The sequence below is a fragment of the Labrus mixtus genome, chromosome 5 (genome assembly GCF_963584025.1).
Source record: "Labrus mixtus chromosome 5, fLabMix1.1, whole genome shotgun sequence".
In the NCBI taxonomy this organism is placed as follows: Eukaryota; Metazoa; Chordata; class Actinopteri; order Labriformes; family Labridae; genus Labrus; species Labrus mixtus.
The window spans coordinates 30,020,841-30,042,173 of NC_083616.1; the positions used below are offsets into that span (position 1 = coordinate 30,020,841).

The 21,333-nt window shown below is 40.1% G+C and overlaps 3 protein-coding genes across 4 annotated transcripts in view; 2 read left to right on the forward strand and 1 right to left on the reverse strand.

The window, feature by feature from the left end:
* Positions 1-772: 772 nt before the first annotated feature.
* Positions 773-13,036, reverse strand: LOC132974691 (kinesin-like protein KIF24). Of its 2 annotated transcripts, XM_061038923.1 has the most exons (16): positions 12,725-13,036; positions 9,572-10,336; positions 8,051-8,213; positions 7,753-7,850; positions 6,940-7,158; positions 6,587-6,674; positions 5,433-5,554; positions 5,226-5,331; positions 4,619-4,690; positions 4,407-4,516; positions 3,722-4,290; positions 2,552-3,619; positions 1,856-2,348; positions 1,596-1,689; positions 983-1,477; positions 773-874 (listed from the first exon to the last, which is right to left on the reverse strand). In XM_061038923.1, the coding sequence occupies exons 1-15, from the start codon at positions 12,796-12,798 to the stop codon at positions 1,316-1,318; spliced, it is 4,203 nt and encodes a 1,400-aa protein (XP_060894906.1). In that variant the 5' UTR covers positions 12,799-13,036; the 3' UTR covers positions 773-874; positions 983-1,315. The 2 variants fall into 2 exon arrangements, with proteins under 2 accessions (XP_060894906.1, XP_060894905.1); XM_061038922.1 differs by having other exon boundaries at positions 2,552-4,290.
* Positions 13,037-15,431: 2,395 nt separating this feature from the next.
* Positions 15,432-18,973, forward strand: LOC132974692 (Rieske domain-containing protein). The gene is made up of 4 exons (XM_061038924.1): positions 15,432-15,737; positions 17,079-17,318; positions 17,505-17,539; positions 18,264-18,973. Exons 2-4 carry the CDS (start codon positions 17,105-17,107, stop codon positions 18,546-18,548), a joined length of 534 nt encoding a protein of 177 aa, XP_060894907.1. The 5' UTR covers positions 15,432-15,737; positions 17,079-17,104; the 3' UTR covers positions 18,549-18,973.
* A 1,334-nt stretch (positions 18,974-20,307) lies between these two features.
* The window catches only part of gtf2h3 (general transcription factor IIH, polypeptide 3), a 5,296-nt gene continuing 4,270 nt past the window's right edge, over positions 20,308-21,333 (forward strand). The window contains exons 1-2 of the mRNA XM_061038925.1: positions 20,308-20,554; positions 20,661-20,740. Of these exons, the coding sequence (XP_060894908.1) occupies positions 20,545-20,554; positions 20,661-20,740 (90 nt within the window). The 5' untranslated portion in view covers positions 20,308-20,544. The remainder of the gene's footprint in view (positions 20,555-20,660; positions 20,741-21,333) is intronic.

The window sequence follows — 21,333 nt, forward strand, 5'->3', positions numbered from 1 at the left end:
ATGTTTTTCAAAATGTAAATTTGTCTCACATTTTGTAAAAGTGTTTAACACTTTGTAATTTTGCTTTGCACTTCCCAGCCACCGTACCTGTGGAGAACTCAAACTGCCAAACACTGAAGCTGTCTGGGCTTTAAGCCAACTCCTAAACACACGCGCGACGCACATACCTTAAAATTTACAGTCTGTGGCTCACACACACAAACTAATTTGCTTAATTGGGAAAAACGACATATTTGGACACTCAAAGCAATCATCAAATCTCCCACAGACTGAAAAAACACATGTTTATTTCAGGACAAAGAACAATTTATCACAGCAACGAATTCTTTCCATTGTTTAAATTCCCAAAAAGAAACAAGTATATCTCTAATGACCTGAAAAGCAAAACTAAATGCAATCTTTTATCATATAAATTATATAAAACTGTAGCACCAGAACAAGTAAACAGCTCAGTGCAAAATATTGTAACATCAAAAGTCAGGGTTTAATAAGCCCAGTACAAAACCGAACACATCCAACAAGTTCATGTCTCAAAATGGATATATATATATTTGCTTGGATTTACACAAAAAACCTCTATTTTTTTAGTTGTTTCTGTCTGACCATCAGGCCCAAGCTGAAGATTAAATAATAATTTAAAAAGTCCAATATAAGCATAAACTTCAATGCCTTTACAAAATACTGACCACTTGGATTAGGTTGGATTTGAAGATACTTTGTGCAGTAAATAAAAAGCAGCAATTAAAATAACTTGTTTAATACATCAACCCAGTTTTTATCTTAGTAAAACAAGTATTTGATGGTTTCATTAAATTCTGTATGCATTAGAATCAGCATGTATGCAGGACACAGATACAGAAAAATCACCTCATATCTGCACGCAAACACGCACACACACACACACACACACACACACACACACACACACACACACACACACACACACACACACACACACACACACACACACACACACACACACACACACACACACACACACACACATGCACACACACGCATAAATACACTGATGGACATAACATTCCCAGATTTCAACATAATAATCCAATACATCACAGCATCCATCTGAAACTCTTCCAAAAAAACACACACCACACACAAGTAAGATTTTTCCAATTGTTGATTGTCCAAGTAACATGTTAAATAATAAAGAAAAACCTTCACTGAATGTTCTGTTTTAAGTGAGAAAAATATATTGCAGAATCAAAAGCACAACTTTCTGTAACAGAGAGTTCTTCCTTGTAAAGGTCACACTTTCATTGTAACATGAGTAACTTATTGTGTTTCAAGTAATTCAAGTATTTGGATCATTATTATGTTCTCTTTGGTTGTGATGGTGTGCCGAGTGAGAGTGACTGAGTTTGAGATATGGCTGCAGCTCAGCCATCATGCTTTCGACACACCGAGCCTTTCTCTCCATGATCTCCTCCAGTTTGTGAACATACTCTGAAAATGCCTGTTCAGATGGAGAGAAGAGAGAGAACAATTAAATCAATTAAAACAAATAAATCAATTTTAGAAAAAGGGAAAAAGAAAGAAAGGAAAAACCAAAATGTGGCTTTGAGTTTTCTGACCATGTCAGGCTGCTGGCACAGAAGATTCCCATCTTTATGAAATAAAGCTTCCATCTCTTCCAGCTGCTCCCAGTGAGCCTGGATAACACGCCACCTGGAGATTGATCAGATACAAAAAATCTTTATTGTCTCTTAAGAAAGTCTGTATTATTTCTGTAACTTAAGGATGAAAATGAGAACAGACTTTGATATCCCTTAAGTTCATTTGGGTTTCAGTATTGTGATTGTGTATGCCAGATTGTGAGATTTTTGGTACTTACTGGGCAACATCTGAGTCTTCAAGATCAGGCAGATTTATCATGTTTCCAGTTTTCTGATTGCCGGTGCTCCCTTGAACATTTGATTCTGTCCCGTCATTTGGTTGCCGAGAGATGTTGGAGTTGCTTGAAGAGGGAGAATGAACTGTGTGACGTTGTTTCGGCGATGTTTTCAACCGGCCCGAGACCCTTTCTGACGGTGTTGTTGAATTTGAAAGAGGGAGTTTGTCGTGCATTTTGTGGGCACACTCTGGCGGCGGTTGGGTGGCACCATGAGTCTTAAGATTGTGTGTGATGGGTGTAGGATTGTTCCTGGAGGGTTGGACAGATGATGAGATGGACTGAGTGACAGAAGTCGACGCAGCACTTGTGGAGGGTTTGAGTGGGTCTTGGATGCTCAGGACTTCAATAGCAGGACTCGTTTGAGGTCTCTGGTTGATCTCCTGGCTCCGGAGAGAATACTGCAAAGCCTCAGGGACAGGGAGCTTCATGATACCTGAATGAGACAAATACCCATACAGATGAGTATTACAAATATTTTTCAACACAAGAGGACGCTGCTTGCCCCTGACAAGTATCCCATATTACAAAAAAAAATTAAACTTCATGTTTTCAAAAAATACAAACTAAACCAAACCAACATTAACAACTCATTAAAACTAAACTCTAATTAAAAGCAAAATTCAAAACCACAATAACCTTGCTCAGTAGAGGTCGTTGTTACGTGGTTAGAGATAGAAGCGCCATGGGTCCTTCCTCGTGTCATCTCCAGAAGTGAGAGGCGAAATTCCTCTTCTCCTCCGTCTTTCATTGCCTCGTCCAAACATGCGATACGCTCTTTTTTTTTCTCTCCCTTCCTGCTTTCATTTCTCCCATTGTCAGGAAAATACAGCGAGCTGGTTTTTGGTTCCCCTCGGAGGAAAGAAGATGTGGCGGCCCGTTGGTCCACTTGAAGCAAGGAGACACTCAGGGGGTCCATGACGGGGCTGAAAGAAGCGTCTTGATGAATGACGCCAGACTTTATGGCTTTGGAATCAGTGGGAGAAAGTGTGTCTGATGTAGTATTGGAAAAGTGTCTTGTATTGGCATCAGGTGAAAACAAAGGTTTCTTCTCTCTCGAGCAGCCTGAAGGCACTACAATCGTGGATTTTTGCGGTCGTAGAGGCAGGTCGTTCGAGGTACCTTTGGTTTGACAGAAGTTAACAGAAGGTTCACTGAGTTTATGAGACTTCAGGAGGGTGTTGGTATGTTCACAGCCGGGGGAGAGAGGTCGTTCTGCTGGAGCTCGATGATGAGATGACTCAACAGCGGGGTGAGTGAAAAGGCTGTCGCTGTCATTGCTCCATGATCCATCAGCTGGGACATCAGAGAGGTCCGCGCCCTCTGCTCTCCACTCCTCTGAATCACAGTTGTGAGACACTTGTGCCTCGACAGCAGCTGGTCTTGCACCTGTCTGTTCTGTCTCTGCCTCCCAAGCCCACCTCCTCCCTCCCACTGCTTCCATCCCAGCTGGCCTCCAATCCTCTCTTCTCACTCTTCCACTTGAGTCACCATCACCAACCTCTTCCTGATTTCTACAGCTTTGAGAGGTCCCTCCAGCGGGGACAGAAGACATTAGTCCTCCATCAGCCCTGGCTCCACACGACTCTAAAACCTCTTTCAAACCTTGACGTGTAAGTGCAGAAGCCGAGAGGCGGGAAGAGTGTCGGAGAGATGAACGAGAAGATGGAGAGGCAGAGGTGGTGTTGGAAGGAGAGAAAGACGGACCTGTAGAAGGTGAGAGGAGACGGAGGGATGAAGAAGCAGACGAGGGGATGAACTGCTGAAGCTGCTGGTGATAACGTCTCAGATGCATCTCTTTCTCCTCACCCCTTTCATCACTCTTTTGTAAATCTCTTCCCCTTTCAATTTCTACTCCAATAGACGAGTCTCCACCACTTCGTTGTTGTCTTCTCAATCTTCTTTCTCCTTCTATTCCCCCTTTTGAAGCGCTTTGTTGGTTTTCCCTTTGGTAGAATCCACACTCCCTGCTGATTTGGTCGTCCAATGAGTACCCTGCTCTGTCACTTTCTTCAAACCTTTCTCTTCCTCTTCTTCCTCCCTTCCCACCTGCCGTCTTCCTACTATCCCCCGTTCCCAGTAAACCTCTGACTGGTGTGATTTGTTCCAGTTTAACTTCCTCTCTACATCTGCTGCTCTTTGGTGTGGAGCAGAAAATTGGGCCTCCAGTGGCCAACCTCGTGGTCGGTGTTGCTGGAACAGGAGCCTCTCTTTGCCTCGCTAACTTCGGCTTTTTAGGGGGGCTTTTCCCTCGGATGCAAACGCCACTGCTTCCACTAGTGCTGCTGCTGCTGTTGCTTTTGGACAGGTTACGTTTTGGGGAGGTTTTTCCTCTTCTTCCTCCTCTAAGGCCTCCCTGTCCTTTCAACTCCTTCACCCTTCAACACATCAGAACAATGCAATATCAAGTACCGGATATAGATTGTACTTATGAGCTACTAATGTCCCGTATCATATATCACACACACACACACACACACACACACACACTTACCGGTCGGCGTATCTCAGTGTATTAAGTGTGTGTTCGGTTGCTAGGTGACCAGGCGAAATGTTGGCAATCATGCATGTCATCGAGTCTCCAATAAACGAGTCCTTCAAAACCTAAAATGAGATCAACACCACCCAAGACACAAGAGAGTTTATTCATCAAACCGTGATATTTATTCACACTTATCACAAACTACAGAAGAGTTGTAAAAGTACCTGAGTGAGTTTGCTTTGCCTGAAAGGTGTGTGCGACTGCTCTTGATCAAGGGACCGGATACATTCTTTAAGCTGAGCAAACAAACAAAGTTAGTAAATATTAAACTTTAAAGGTTTTATATGTGATTTTTTTGATCCAGCAGATGTCGCCCTTGAGCACCAGCATGAAACCAAAACAACTTGCGCTGCATTGTTGTGTTAGCATGCTAATGCTAGCGATCTTTATTATGCTCGTATCTTCACACTGCATGTAAATTTACCTGAAATGAGCGTGATCTAGAAACACAGTTAAGCAGTGAGTACAGTATGTTATTCTTCTTTTCTCTAGTCCCTCAATTAAACAACTTTTTTACACGAGGGGAGGAGTCAGCCGGCCGTCCCCGCGATGTAAACAAACTGAAGATAGGACTCTGAAAACTCTGAAAACATCACAGACAGTGGGACTCGGGTGTTACACCCATTGTAGACAGTCATGACTCACAGAGTTATTTTCAGAGGATATACTTGATTTATATTATATTGTGAAAAATCACATATAAAGACTTTAACACATCTGTTTGATTTAATGTGCAGTTTGTGAGTGTATGACTATGTGTGCGTAGCTTACAGCCAAGAGACTCTGATTGATCTCAGCTCCCTCCATACGACTCTGCCTGTCTGGTTCTCTAGTATCTGATGCCCTCTCACTTCCTGCCAGGTCCACAAACCACATCCTGTAGACGCACAAAACCACATTTTTTTCACAACTTAAGAGATTTCACATCAGTAACCATAAGTCGATTTAATCTACATAAACTTAGTCGTGCTCACTCACCTACCAGCGACCTGCTGGTTTGGACCTCTGAGCTGAATCTGAAGCAACGCGTGAGAACGAGAGGAGAGCGGATTCACTCCACTCACCCCCTGCGTGCGTTCCTCTGTGCCCTGTGCGATCACCTTTACAGTGCAATGAAAAATACAAGAGGAGGAAGACGAGAGAGAGAGACATAAAGGTTTTAAAGCATGTTCAAAGAGATTATTTCAGTTTTATTTAGGGAACTCAAAAGTTTGCTGGTAGATCTGTGAGCATATAAGCACAGAACTAGTGTATTTGAGGTGCCTGGAAGATAACCAGGGAGGTGCCATGTCATGTGACTTGTAAGCTATTATCAGAATTAAAAATACATTAAAAATACATTTACTTTTCTAATCCACTAAATATAATAGCACCAAAAAGAACAAAGTTGTGTTTCTTTTGAAAACAAAAACAGAGTTAAAGTTTGATTTTAAAGGTCGGGTTTTTGTCTTTTATGTTTCTATTTTTGGGAAACTGTTTCAAGGTAATAAAACATGTAAACATGTAAGATTTGGTTGTTTCTTGTGCCTGAATTTGGACAGCGTTTGCCCAGAATTATACCATTCAAGAGAGATCATTTTCTCTCTTTTTCAGATAGAATATGATGTAATTTCATGCGCAAGATTATGGTGCATAGCATATATATGTGCAATAATAATAATAATAATAATGGTGCAATAATATTCAAGGCTCCTTCAACCCCGAAGACTGCCGGGAATACGCTTGATTTTTCTGAATACCTTTTTTGTTTAATCTAACTTTTTTTAATGGACATGAATGAATGTGGGAATGGGATACATTTTATTATTTTCTTTTTGAGGAGCACAACAAATTCCATTGTGCAATGACAGAGGAAATATTCTATTCCTAAATTGGAGGGTTTAGGGGCACGGGATAGCCTAATGGTTTTGTCGCTTGCACCACATACAGAGGCTATAGTCCTCATCGCAGCGCAGCCCTTTGCTGTATGTCACACTCTCTCCTCCCTTCATTTCCTGTTTCTCTTCAGCTGTCCTTTCCAAAAAAAAGGCAAAAATTGTCTAAAAATATAACTTAAAAAAAAAGCTTAAGGGCTTATCTCTGAACACCCCAGCATGGACCTGAGTTTTTTGTTTTTTTAAATAGGCTCAAACCTTCAGCAGTGAGCTGACTGAGTCCACTCTGACGTCACGCAGCCCGGCAATATGAACCACCTTCTGTCCATCTTCCCTCGCAAATAACCTGAGGGAGGAATTAAGGAAAAGAGAAAGAGAGTCATACGGGGAAATAGTCGAAAAAGAAGTGAATCAAAGAATTTTAAGTGTTAAAAAACGACAGGCTGGTTCAATCTGATGATGTTACTAAAGAATACTTTATCCTTGTTGGACATCTTGGGCTTTAAGGACACAGGTTGCAATTTGAAAACTCATATTATACGTATATAAGTATATTTACTGTTGGTAATATAACATAAACATGCAACTGGTAATTCAGCGTACACACACACCTTTTCCTGTGGTCCAACAAGTCATACAGCTGACCACAGTAGATTTCAAAGAAGCTGACATACACCTGCAGGGGTGAGTGCATGTTTTTGTTGGAAAGGTGAGTAAAGATGTCCCGGACTGCCAGGGCGTACAAGCCCGGTCTCCTGGGAGATGATCCCAACATGGTGTGGGTTTTTCCTGCACCTGTTTGCCCGTATGCAAAGCAGGTGGCCTTGCCTCTGTGGACGCACAACAGCAGCATAGATAGTTTTTTAAAAAAGCTCAATGTCATAAGCCCCTTTCACACATGCAATCCTGAACATTTCCAGAAAGCCTGCCCCTGATGAAGATGGTGGACGAAGAAACAGAGTCCCAAACTATGATGATGGTCAAAGCTACATGATCCCAAGATTTAAATTAGAGGCTGCCGGGAAAAAGCCGAGCTAAAGTCAAGGTGAAAAATGTTTTTGATTGTGTTCAAAAGTATTTCAGCACAGCATGATTGTCCACACATGCAGCCAAATTTTCAGATGTGCAGTGCATGTGTGAAAGGTATTTCAGCTGGGGGCGGCGGTGATCTAGTGGTTAGTGTGCGCGCCCCATGTACGGAGGCTGTAGTCCTCCAAGCTGGTGGATTGGTTTTGAATCTGACCTGTGGCTCCTTTCCTGCATGTCATTCCACACTCTCTCTTTCTCTCGATTTACAAATCCATCCACTGTCCTATCTCTAAATTAAGTCGTAAAAAGGCCAAAAGTAAACCTCTAAAAAAAAAAGCTGAAAAGCGACAAGCATGTACCTAAAATGTTGCATTTGGAACAGATGGTTACATTACCCTTTGAGCACGTGCTGCACCAGAGGATAAGCTGTTCTTCGATACACATCCTCATTGGAGCTCTCCTCCCCAAAAACCTGGTCAAAGTAGAACCTGTGCTATAGGGACAGATAAGAAAGGGGGGGGGGGGGGTCATGACAACAGGTCGGGGAACAGCAAACTTTAATAAACATTAAAAGAGTGTGATGATATGTGCTCATTAGGAGATGCTTCAGTTTGTATTTTAGATGTGACTAAAGTTAATTTACTCAACTAAATAGAGATTTATCATCGTCTCCTCTCTGAACATCATATCTACCTGTAGTATGTACTGCGTGAGATCCACGGCCTCTTTGCTCTCGTGGACGATCACACACTCTCCGTTTGGAGTTGTGACGACATCTGCCTCTCCTCTCCTGCACTCTCTGTGTGTTTGAGGTCTTTTCCTCACGCACACACTGATCCGCTGCCCGCCTGCCTGCCTGCAACACACACACAAAAACACACACAGAGCACACACGATCAACAAAGGGAAGATCCCGTCCAGAGAACAGTCTTTGCCGATGCAAACTTCATGCAAATGTCCCGATGCAAAGAGAGACCAACACAAATGGAATCTTATAAAGTTGTAACTCCATGAAAGCTGCAGCTATTAGCAATTAACTCGTTGATTTTTACATTGCACCTTAACATTAGCTCTGATGTTGGAACCCACTTATCATGTTGTAATTTGGATTACCTGCATACAGACACTGCGGTGCCTTGTAACTGCTTTGTTTTGCAGTTTCATAATCATTTACTAAATAAAACATGGACGTCATATCATTGATGTCAGCCATTGTTTTGTGCCCTTTGAAGGCAAAAAGTGGCAGTCGCCATATTGGGAAATACTCCAACTAAGTTTCAATCAATCCGGTAACAGGCAAAGAGGTGGATTTGAGGCGGGCCTTAAGCCTCCGAACAAACAATTTGCTCACCTGTCAGTCAAATCAGTCCAACCCTTGACTATGCAAATGTATGCAAAAATCCCCAAATGAACCCAAAATTATTAAATGAACCAAATAAACCACCAAAAAACTGCAGATCTCCTGCATGGACATTTGATTTCTTTTGCCTGCGTACATCACATCCCCCATGGTGCATCAGTGGTCATTTGATTATGTTTGATATTAGTTTATTTAGATTTTTTATGTTTTTGGACAAATAGCCACTACAACATACTTTAAAGCTTTATTTCTGCTGAATTCTATGGATTTAAAGTATCCAAAGTGGGGATGAATTGTATACTGGCTCTAACGATGAAAGAGAACCACAATGTAATCAGTGTGAAGTCAATTAATGAAGCCTGGAAAGAGGAATGTCCTTAAAGAGAGAAAACGATAGATAGCATTAGAATAAGATCTAAGAGAAGGCAAAAAAGTGAGGACGTCAAAAGGAAAAAAAAAACACATTTGCTTGGATTTTGAGGCCTGAAGTGGACACTCAAAGAAGTGCAGAAGTGCACTTTTTGCACTTTGCAATGCTTTATTTATTCTACACTGGAGGTTGGTGCTTGTTAATAACAAAGGTCTCTTGACTTCTGATTTTTATTATGGAAGCTTTTCTTTGTAATTTTGATACAGATTTAACATGAACACATTGGGAAGGGGGGGGGGGGGGCAGCAGCTGTTAGGCTATTAGATGTGATGGATGGGCCATGTCGTGTGACTTGTAAGCTACAGGATGCTGGGATTCCCCTCAGGATCAATCACATACTTATTTATCCATCAAACTCAATGCATAGCAAATTACTGCATTGATTTGTAATATGAAACAAAGAAAACCCCCCCAGGTCACTTACCTCTCATGTGCGCCAGCAGGAGAACTCAGAGGTAGTCCATAGTTGTACCCGGCTGTCCTCTTTGATTCATAAACAGGAGTTTGTTTACTCGTGTGTCCAGGAGCCGTGTTACAACTTGAGATACAGTTTCTATCTTTGTGCGTCACAGCTTGCTTGTTGCTAAACCTCTGTGATGACGCTGCTGCAGGCCGGGGTTTTGGTGGTGATAATAATCGAATGTGCGAGTAGTACATGGACGTTCCTTCTGTGATGTCTGGCTTGCTGTTTGCTCCTGATTGTAGATAATGTGAATCCTGAGACTGGTTGTTGTTTCCTCTGCAGATGCATGCACAGGCACTCTCAGTGTTACAGTCAGGCTGAACATCTGTGACTGATCCTTTGTGCCCGTCATCATAAATCAGATGATAAAAAAGCTTCTGATGATGATCAGGACCTTTACTACTGAAATCTAGCCTTCTGCGAACACTTGAAGAACGGTCTAGCTTCATCAAATCGACACCATTTTCTTCCTCGTCGTCATAGATTTCTTCATCACCTCCACAGTCATCGTCATTAAAACTTATTCGATCCACTTCATCAACATCATCAGCGTAGTAAACATCCTCATCCTGGTGTTCGAGGCTCTCCAGGTCAAGATTCTTGACCATTTGGATCAGACTGAAGAGTCGAGTCCTGTCCTCCATAGAGCGGATTCCCAGGATGGGAAAGTCCTCCATGGTGAGCGCTGAAAGGTGGACTGCACGACAAACTCCCACTGAGGTAAACCTGAATCACAAGAGAGAAATCAGTGAGACAGATCAGTAGAGGAAGAGAGACATGGGCGTCATATTGGGGGGAATAAGTGGGACTGACTTCCCATCGGAGTGTTTTTAGGATTTCTTCGTCTCTAGGTCATAACTGTCAATGTAAAGGTAAACTTGGCCGAATAAATGAACATGATTCTTAACTCTGACAAAAAATTGTAAAAACCTTTTAGATGCTTAAAAAACTACAAATGTGAGAAAGATATTACAGACTTTGATTCAATGTTATTGTTTGATTTAAACTGCAATTTAGTTTTTAGGGATGAAACACAAAGTTATTATTTTTTTAATTAGTCACAAGACTTTAATTTTAAACTTCTGTAAAAAAAAAAAAAGAAATATTAAAAATAAATTGTAACAATTTGGAAGTCTGAGGCACCCAATATATTGGGTCATTTCTTTTTTTTAATGACCACGTAAAACGTAACGGTTGCTGTGTTTTTGTGCAGTTTAAACAGTGTGCAGGTGTTTGCCTGCAGTTATTGATGGACTCTATTGTCTCTTCTACATCTTTGTAACTAAAGAGAGATACGGCTTCTTTAAGCTAAAGCACCATTCGATTGTGTCGATCATTCATATAAAAGAGACTGCATCTTTTTAAAGTCAACATGAAATGAAAAATACATTTTACAAAATAAAATACAATCCAGTGTTTCTGTGTCAAACGTTCATTTATCTGCCAATTATATTTCAATAAATGAGTTGGTTTTTTTTACATCAAAATAAATTCTCTTCCTGTTCCTCCTCATGCTGCATTTAGGGGCGTTCACTCATTTTTCAACGATCCAATAAATTCATCCCAAAGTTTATTTCCGGCCTTTATTGTGATTGGTTCTGAGGTATTGATGAGTTTGTCCCCAGTAAAATGTTAACGACCTTAATTTAAGTTTTAAATATGTATTGGAGGTGTTGTCATGGCAACATCATCGGGTTGACTGAAGCTGTGGTGGAGGGGCCCAGAATCCCTGACGAGGCCCCTGAGCAGAGGACAGTCTGGACAGAGTTTGGATGTAGAGTGAGTGAGTGAGAGAGTGAGTGAGTGAGTGAGTGAGTGAGTGAGTGAGAGAGTGAACCCAGAATCCCTGACGAGGCCCCTGAGCAGAGGACAGTCTGGACAAGCAGAGTGAGTGAGTGAGTGAGTGAGTGAGTGAGTGAGTGAGAGAGTGAGTGAGCGAGTGAGTGGCTGAGTGAGTGAGTGAGTGAGTGAGTGAGTGAGTGGCTGAGTGAGAGAGTGAGTGAGTGAGTGAGAGAGTGAACCCAGAATCCCTGACGAGGCCCCTGAGCAGAGGACAGTCTGGACAGAGTTTGGATGTAGAGTGAGTGAGTGAGAGAGTGAGTGAGTGAGTGAGTGAGTGAGTGAGTGAGAGAGTGAACCCAGAATCCCTGACGAGGCCCCTGAGCAGAGGACAGTCTGGACAAGCAGAGTGAGTGAGTGAGTGAGTGAGTGAGTGAGAGAGTGAGTGAGTGAGTGAGTGAGTGAGTGAGTGAGTGAGTGAGTGAGTGAGTGAGTGAGTGAGTGGCTGAGTGAGAGAGTGAGTGAGTGAGTGAGTGAGTGAGTGAGCGAGTGAGTGAGAGAGTGAGTGAGTGAGTGAGTGAGCGAGTGAGTGAGTGAGTGAGTGGCTGAGTGAGTGAGTGAGTGAGTGGCTGAGTGAGTGAGTGAGTGAGTGAGTGAGTGAGTGAGTGAGCGAGCGAGTGGCTGAGTGAGTGAGTGAGTGAGTGGCTGACTGAGTGAGTGAGTGAGTGAGCGAGTGAGTGAGTGAGTGAGTGAGTGAGTGGCTGAGCGAGTGAGTGAGTGGCTGAGTGAGTGAGTGAGTGAGTGAGTGGCTGAGCGAGTGAGTGAGTGGCTGAGTGAGTGAGTGAGTTGGTGAGTGAGTGGCTGAGTGAGTGAGTGAGTGAGTGAGTGAGTGAGTGAGTGAGTGAGTGGCTGAGTGAGTGAGTGAGTTGGTGAGTGAGTGGCTGAGTGAGTGAGTGAGTGAGTGAGTGAGTGAGTGAGTGAGTGAGTGGCTGAGTGAGTGAGTGAGTGAGTGAGTGGCTGAGTGAGTGAGTGAGTGAGTGAGTGAGTGGCTGAGTGAGTGAGTGAGTGAGTGAGTGAGTGGCTGAGTGAGTGAGTGAGTGGCTGAGTGAGTGAGTGAGTTGGTGAGTGAGTGGCTGAGTGAGTGAGTGAGTGAGTGAGTGAGTGAGTGAGTGAGTGGCTGAGTGAGTGAGTGAGTGAGTGAGTGAGTGAGTGAGTGAGTGGCTGAGTGAGTGAGTGAGTGAGTGAGTGAGTGGCTGAGTGAGTGAGTGAGTGGCTGAGTGAGTGAGTGAGTGGCTGAGTGAGTGAGTGAGTGAGTGAGTGAGTGAGTGAGCTTACCTTGCATAGTGATGCTGCAGCCCAACAGCTCTGAGACACTCCTGCAGACAAAATGACATTTCCTCTTCTTCCATTTCTCTTTCTTTTTCTTTGAGTTTTCTCCACCTGTCCTGGGAGTGGCAGATATTTCGTTTTAGTTTCTTCGACCGGAGTAAAGGTACACAAAAAAAACTCAAAACAACGACCTTCTTGCACCTCACAAACAACCTACTGCAGCCAAATTACTTTTCTGTAACACTGTTATCCTCGCTGTTTTTCCTCCCCTAGTCTGAGACTGATGCCCAGTGGTCTGTTCAGTCAGTGTGTCATTACTACCACACTGCACTGGTGTGACAGCACACTGGTATGATGCTGTAATCCGACACTAGGTCAGGAAGCAGCACAGAGAGCAGCCATGTCACACATTTCTGTACTGTAGCAAATATGATAAATATAGCAGACACGGGCATGCAACTGTCGCGTCTTTGACTTCTGCAGGGGATGAGATAGCAGCTGCAACACTCCTCCGATACAGCACTTTGTGTGCATAATACACAACACAAGGGTGCAGTTCATTACAATGTTTATGAAACAGAACACCACCTCCAAGTGGTCGATATTTCCTTGAGACTGTGCCACGGTGAACACATGTCGAGTGTCAGCATCTGCTAACTCTGCAGGGGGACAGGAAGGGCAGTTTAAACTCCCTTCAGAGCCTCTGATACACGCCCTCAGAGTCTAGAATTAAACAGAAGTGAGGTACTGATACCTGTCCATCTGACTGTTATCTGTTGTTGGAACGAGCCCACACCACACAGTAGGGTAACAGTTGTTTATATTTTTTAAACTATAGCCAGGGACAATAGAAACATAAACCTAAATAATAAAAAATGCTGTGACTGCATTTGGATGAGAGGTGTGTTCAGGGATTAAAGCTCCTGTGAGGAACTTTCATTGTATGTTGATTTTGGCGACCGCTGTTGGCAAACATGTAGGCCTAAATGTGTTAAGTAGAATTTGAATTGAAAATAATTCACCTGCTGTCTTTAAACTGTCACACACTGTATGAATCTTTACCAGGACAATTTAAACTAAGGCGTTTTCTGTATGGTATATCGTCTCATCTGACACCTACCCTTTAGCTGCAGAACCAGGCATTAAAAATAAGGCACATATATACGCAGACATAATAACAAAAATACTAAAATCAGTTATTAAATCAGGCTAAAGTTAGCTAATTAGAAATGTGATTAACATATTGAGTGTGAAAAAGTATCCAATGTAGAAAATATCCCTGATGTCCATATACAGTATATAGGCTTTTATAGGCTAGGTATAAAGCCTACTATAAAACAATTAGACCAGCCTATATGTACAAGTGTATAGAATAGAATAGAATAGAATAGAATAGAATAAAATTACTTTATTGATCCCAAACTGGGAAATTGTGGCGTTACAGCAGCAGGTTGTCCAAACACACAATATGAGTAAAAAAACACAATGTTAGCAAATCTAAACACAATATAATATTAAATACAAAGTAAATAAGTATTAAAAATATCAAAACTAAGAATGTGAATATATACAACCAGGATTTAACTAAGCATTACTAGTCTTAAATAGGAAAGATTAAATGTAATTGTTCAATGTATGTATAAATATGAGCACATACAATAAATAGAAAAATATAAACATATCCTACCTGATTCACCTTTCTCCTTTGAGGAACAGAAGTTGTAAAAATGAAGGTTTTATCTGACAAAGTGCATTAATGTTTCACAAACTTGCATGGCGTCTATTTCCGTACACACAGCTGGTCTCCATAGCGACGACACTTTTACGGTTACGACAGGACGCCCAACTTTTTGTTGTCCCGCTGTGAGTGAACACAACAACTGTAGTTATTGTACAGGTAGGGTTTGGTTAGAAACACATTTTTATATCAGATAATATCAGAAGTATATTGGAGAGAGACAGGCGGTCAAATTACTCTCAGTTCAGCAAAGAGAGAGATAATCCCACAGAGGGCTTAATGCCCACCAACCAACCTGCTAAGACACAAAGCCTTCTCAGACTAAACCACTAAAAGCATTTGGTCCTCGGATTTAACAACACAGTGTTTGAGCTGAGAAATGAAGAAAATCATGGAGCAATACTTGAGTTATTTCACATAATCTGTAGTGTAGATTCCGTTATGATAAACCTAAAATTGTTTTATTCTGTTGTGGTTTTTTTTTTTTAACCCTTTGGGGCATGTCTCTGCCCAATATTTAAGAAATATATAAGAATTATAACATACCTTACCTTATAATTGTGCTTCTAACTTGTGAATAGGCTACTTGGCAAATCTTCTGTAAACCTTTTTTTTTTTTAACTTTATTTACAAAACATAAGGATTCAATGACAGGAAGGAAGTTATAAACTCGAGGTACAACTGCTACAAATTAATATAAATAGAAAATAATGATAATAACAAATACAACAGAAAAAATACAATACAATAAAAAAGACCATTTAAGAAAAAACTAAAATTACAATTGAAGTATATCACAAAAAGCTTTGTTTTTTTACGGCTTTAGGATTTGTGCAATAATTTAATGTCTCCAGGATTTTAAGTAAGACATAAAAACAATAATGCTGGGTATCTGTTTGAAAAATGTGCTTCTGTAAACGATCTTTTAATGAAACATAAGAAGGAACCTTGTCTTCAGCTAGTGTTTCACTACGGACAACATTAAAGGTAACACATAACATTGGCTTTTCCTCAAATCATGCTAACAAGGGTTTTTCTTGAAACGCTAAAGACTTTTAGTTTGCAGTTTTTAAATGTTTTTATTTGTTGAACTGTAATTGTAGCCAGGCTGTTTTATATGTAGGATTAATAAAACAAGTAATTATAGACAATAATAGTCTAATTTACCGACCAAGCAGAATTAGCATCATTAGCCACCGGTTGCTACAAGATCGAGAAAGATTAAATACAAAACATAGAGGTGACATTCAGTGTCAGGGATGTTAAACGGTGATTTAAAAGGTAAGTGGATTTAATGTTATGCCTTCTGTAAATATTAAGCTTCTGTACTTTGCGTCTGTTTTCTTCTTCTGTGGTGTTTAAAAGCGGTTGTCATCCTGAAGTTGCATTACTGCCTACCTCTGGACTTTCACAGTATTAGATACGACCTCAAATTAATATCACGATTAATTGAACATTTTACCTCGATTACGATTAATAAACGATTATTATGTTTTTGTTTTTTTGCCCTCGTAGTTCAATGACATGTTCTCTACTGTAAATATGATCAACTATGTTTTCTAATGACAGAGTTTCATATCTGATGAACTATTTTGTGGTTATTTATTGAATATTTCAAACTGAAATCAAAGCATCGCTTGAAATGAAAACAGTAGAAAATAAATAACTAACAGTTTTTCCTCAGTGTTTACATTTGACTTCTTTTAGTTCGGTGTCGTCTTCCCCAAAGACAAAATGTGTCCAAACGACGGACAGTGCTTCCATGTCACGATTGGACGTGTCGTCACGGGATCCTGCTCTGAAATTAATCAAAATAATCGACGTGTGCAACATTACGTCGGTTAAAGGTTCTGAATATCGGTTTCCATTAATTTTTTGATTAATTAAACTTTTAGCGGCATCCACAACAGTTACAATCCTTTCTGATTTCATTCCTGCCTCGGCAGCAAAGTTTACAACTGAACAACGGACAAGAATTTAATCTTATCAAACATCAAAAACTGTAATCATCGTGCTTACACCCTGAGTTGTTTTCCCAGTTACATTTTTTTCTTTCTTTGTGACTTCATCACATTTTTGCCGTCTTTTCGATCTCATTCTAATACTATCTATCGCTTTCTTTCTTTCAGGACATTTCTCTGTCCAGGCTTCATGACTTCCTTCACACTGATTACGTTGTGGTTCTCTTTCATTCTTAGATCCAGTAAAAATTTCATCCCCACTTTGGATAGAAGAATTTACAAACCCAGATATGATTAGGGATTTAACAACACCTCCTGATACAGTTAAAAGTTGGTATAAATAAAGGACCATTTAAATCAATTAGACAAAAAAAACCATGTAATTACTCATTTTAACCAGCAGATGGTGCTATCTCCTTTTGGCTTCTTTAATGCGACATCAGTAGCTGAAGAGAGGCAGCGGGAAAAAAAACTGTTTTTTTCTTAAGCTTTGAAACATTTGAAAAAAATATGATCGATAATAAATGAAGGCAGATTGTACAGTGTTAGAACATTTATTGAAAAGAATAACACAACATACAGTATCTATCTATCTATCTATTTTGGTATAAATAATATCCACAAGAAGTTGATTTACTCATAAACTTTCTGTTTTACGCAGGACGACCGCTTTAGGAATTGTTGAACATGTCCTCCGAGGAGGATTCTTCTCAGGCCTCCTCTTCTTCTGTTTCCCCCCCTCCATCATCCATCTCATCACCTCCCCCTGTGTCCCACTTCATCGGGAGGAAGGAGGACATCGTCAGGGCTGGGCGTGTGACCAAGCTGGTGAACAGGTGCAGAGATGTGCTGGTGTTGCACCACCAGGGTCAGCTTTATGCAATGGACAAACACTGCTACCGTAAGCATTGTGTCATGTGGTTGTTGTTTGTGTTTATAATGCATATGAAGCTAAACTTGTAAAGCCTGTCTTCCACTTCCTAATGTTTTGAAATGTACTTTTGTGATTCTTTATTGCATGCAGAAAATTAAAAAAAACACCAACTAAAACACACAGATATTTCTAATGGTAGCCACTTTGTCACAGATGCAGGAGGTGCCCTACAGAATGGAGACATTGAGGTAAGATGAGTTTGATTTCCTCTCATTAATAACATGAAATAGAAGTTCATTGCTCTAATGCAGGGGTGTCCAAACTTTTTTTCTTGCGGGCCAAAATTGTCGTGTTAGAATCGCTTGCGGGCCACAGGTTTTGTTTTTTAGAATATAGTTGAAAAAATAGTAAAGCTTTGTAGATCAGAATCAAAAGGCTCGCTAAAGAAACCTTTTAATAAAAGGAAATCAAATATTTAGATTTCTTCGTTCTACTTTATTTGTTTTTTCCTCAGAGCCTGTAATGTGGTTCATGTTTTTGGAAAAGCTTTCTGCATTTAGCTCAGGTCACTAAATGGTTAAACAGCAGTCCGCTTGTTTGCAAAAACTTTGCATACGTTTTTTTTCATAGTTTACAAAAAAATGTGGAAAATAGTAAAAGCTGTAGATTAAAAAACAACAACAACATACATGTTACTGAACATTTTCTATTTTAGGAATATTGTTCAGCCCTTATTAACATGAAAAATAAAAATAAAATAATGTGCCGATTTTAATCGAGGCCTCGGGCCAAAATCTTCTGATTCTTCATTTGAAGTCTCGGGCCGCACTTTGGACACCCCTGCTCTAAATGATTTTAACAGTCTCAGAGGTTTACAATAGCGTGTTTAAAAAAAACAACAGATAGGTTTGAACTTCTTGTCATTCTGCCACAACCGCTGCAATAATACCATCTCTCTCCGATCACCTGCAGGAGTTTAACGGGCTGCTGTGTATCGTGTGTCCATGGCACAAGTACAAGATCACACTGGCAGAGGGGGAAGGACTTTACCAAGCTGTGGACAATCCGACAGCTAGACCCCTGAGAACACACTGGCGCTCAAAAGGTGTCAAACAGAGGATTCACAAGGTCGCCGAGGTCAACGGGGATGTATATGTAACACTGAATGACTCGGGCGAGGCCATCGAGTCGGACGTCTACCAAACAGAGAAATACAGGACTATGTTCCAGGCGGTCCAACCAAAACCCAAGAAATAGATGGACCGTCACTTATGCTTCTGGATTATTTCAGGGACATTTTTGCATGTTTTGTATTGTATGATGGTAAATGGACTTGAGCTTGTGTAGCGCTTTTCTAGTCCTTTGTCTACTCAAAGTGCTTTTACACCGCAGGTCACACCTACACACTCACACACTGAGGCTGCTGTGTAGAGTCCTTCATTACTAACTAATCCCATTCATGCACATTCTACTCGGGGTTATGTGTCTTGCCCAAGGACACATCAGACACATTGTTGAAGGAGCTGGAGATTGAACCCCCGACCAGTCGTTTAGAGACGACCGACTCTACCACTGAACCACAGGAGCCATAGCAGAAGGAATTTTAAACAGTAGTTACAGGATGTGTGTTCCACGGTGGGTGTGTTTGCTTCATCTTGACATCCTTATTTTTTGTTCTGTTTACATAAACTGCTGAGTACTTTCTTTGCTTGGTTGGTCAGTTTGTTTTATCAACACCAGGGCAATACTGAAAACAATAATAAGCAGATTTGAAAGTTAACTGTGTGACACTTAGATTCTTTAACTTATTCTAACTCAAATGAAACTACTAAATGTTGAAGTTTCTTCAGAATCAGAATCAGAAATACTTTATTAAGCCCAGAGGGAAATTCGGTCGTTACTGTTGCTCCAAAATGTACAGTATAGCAGTAGAAATATAGTAATAAAAATATTAATCAAATACAAAAGGAATATAAGTAAGATTTCAAGAATAGGAATATTTACATGAATAAGAGTCAAATGGAATAAACACACATTTTCATATATCAAATATTATTCATTATTATTATATTGTATCTTATTGCATATTGCATTGCTTATCATTAATTGTTGTACTGTTTACTTTTGATGATAAGAAAAAAGTAAAACTGATGTAATTTATTTAAAATGGAGACAGTGCACATTAATGAACATAAACATGTAAATATGGCAGATTGTAGCTTTAGTTTCATTTCCATATGTCGTCTCTTGGCAGGTTGGTGGTACACGCATACACAAATGTACACAAATCCACAATGACACAAAAACAAAACAAACAGCAACATAAACTGTACATTAGGTTTAGGTAGAGACAAGCATCAAAAGTGGCTGTGCGATGTTGGTCAAAACATACCAGGATAAAGTGACATTCAGATTTAAAGTGCTGCTACAGGAGATAAAGTGCCGGAGTATTCAAATCAATTAAGATTTTCTCGTAATGGTAAATGACGTGAGGAATACGACAAATATCATGACAAGGCTAAATCGACACATAGGACGGAGGATAAGGGCCATGTACATTTTTTTGTTTTGTTTTAATTTTGAGATTAAAGTCGTAAAATAAGTAAATTTACGAGTTTATTCTCGTAAATCTACGACTTTATTCTCGAAATTAAAAAAAATATATTTTGTATCTAAAAAATGTAAATTTAAATTTAAAAATTTAAAAATAAAGTGTAAATTTTATCGTAAATTTTCGACTTTAATCTCAATTTTTTATTTTTTTTTTATTTTTTTTTAAGTGGCCCTAATCCTCCGTCGTAGATACAAAACAGAGTATTCAAAATAAATCCACTCTACTGTGAAGTAGATGAATCTGATCAGGTTGTCTTGCACCACCTGGCTGCTCGGTGGTACGTATGGGTGGTACACTGGTCAGCGATGTTGGGAACCACTGCATTAGATATTCTGAGCCGCACTCCGTACCGCTAGGTGGCGCCAATTCGTTGTTTGCCAACCGACATAAAACCTTAAAGAAGAAGAAGAAGAAGAAGTCGCAGCCTAGTGACGCACAAAGAGTGTGTGCAGTGTTGAGTCTGACAGAAACAACGAAACTGTCTGAAGAATTTCACAGTTTTTACTTTATTCTAGAAAGACAAAACATCGACCGGTTCATTCATGAATATCATGTTTATGTTCAGCTAAATGGAGGCTAACGGAAGATAAATCTCCATGACAACAGTCTCACTCAGTGTTTTACACATCTCTCTCTGTGATGGCTTCAGGTATGTTTTAAAACATGTTTTTTTACAGTTTTCATATTTTACAGAGGAGATTCACTGTGTTTGTTTGAATCAGAGTATATTAAATAGTTTTTTAAATTGTGTTTAGAGGATGAAATCAGTCTGCTGGTCGTCGTGGTGGATGTGAATCCTCTGTGGTGGGGACAACAGGCTCAACGTGAACCAGAGGTAAAGTGAGAAGTTTGTGTTGCAACAGAAGACAAGAAACACAAGGACAACATCACCATAAAACAAAACTAATTATCAGACAACACAGCAAAATATAAAACCAAATAAAATCAGTCAAGAGCCCAAAGCAGGATGGAAATTCAAGTTCTTAAAGTGCAAAGTGGAGGTGTGCAAAAAGAGCAACAAATACCTAATTAAAAACACAATATTAGCAAATCTAAACATAATATAATATTAAATACAAAGTAAATAAGCACTAAAAATATCAAAACTAAGAATGTGAATATATACAACCAGGATTTAATTTAGCATTACTAGTCTTAAATATGAAAGATTAAATGTAAATGGACCGTAAGCAGCAGCTAACCGACTATTACCACACCAGGACCCTTCAGGTCATCAAGTGGAGGTCTGTAACAACCTGCTGACCTGAGGTCCATCTCTACTATTATTACTTTGATTAAGGTCTCTGATGTGCCTTTTTCTTCGGCTTGATTTCATGATTGTTTCATCCACAATGTTTTTATCCACAGTGTAAAACACATTGAGCGTACCTGTAATGAAATGTTCTTTATCAATAAAGTTTCTGTTCT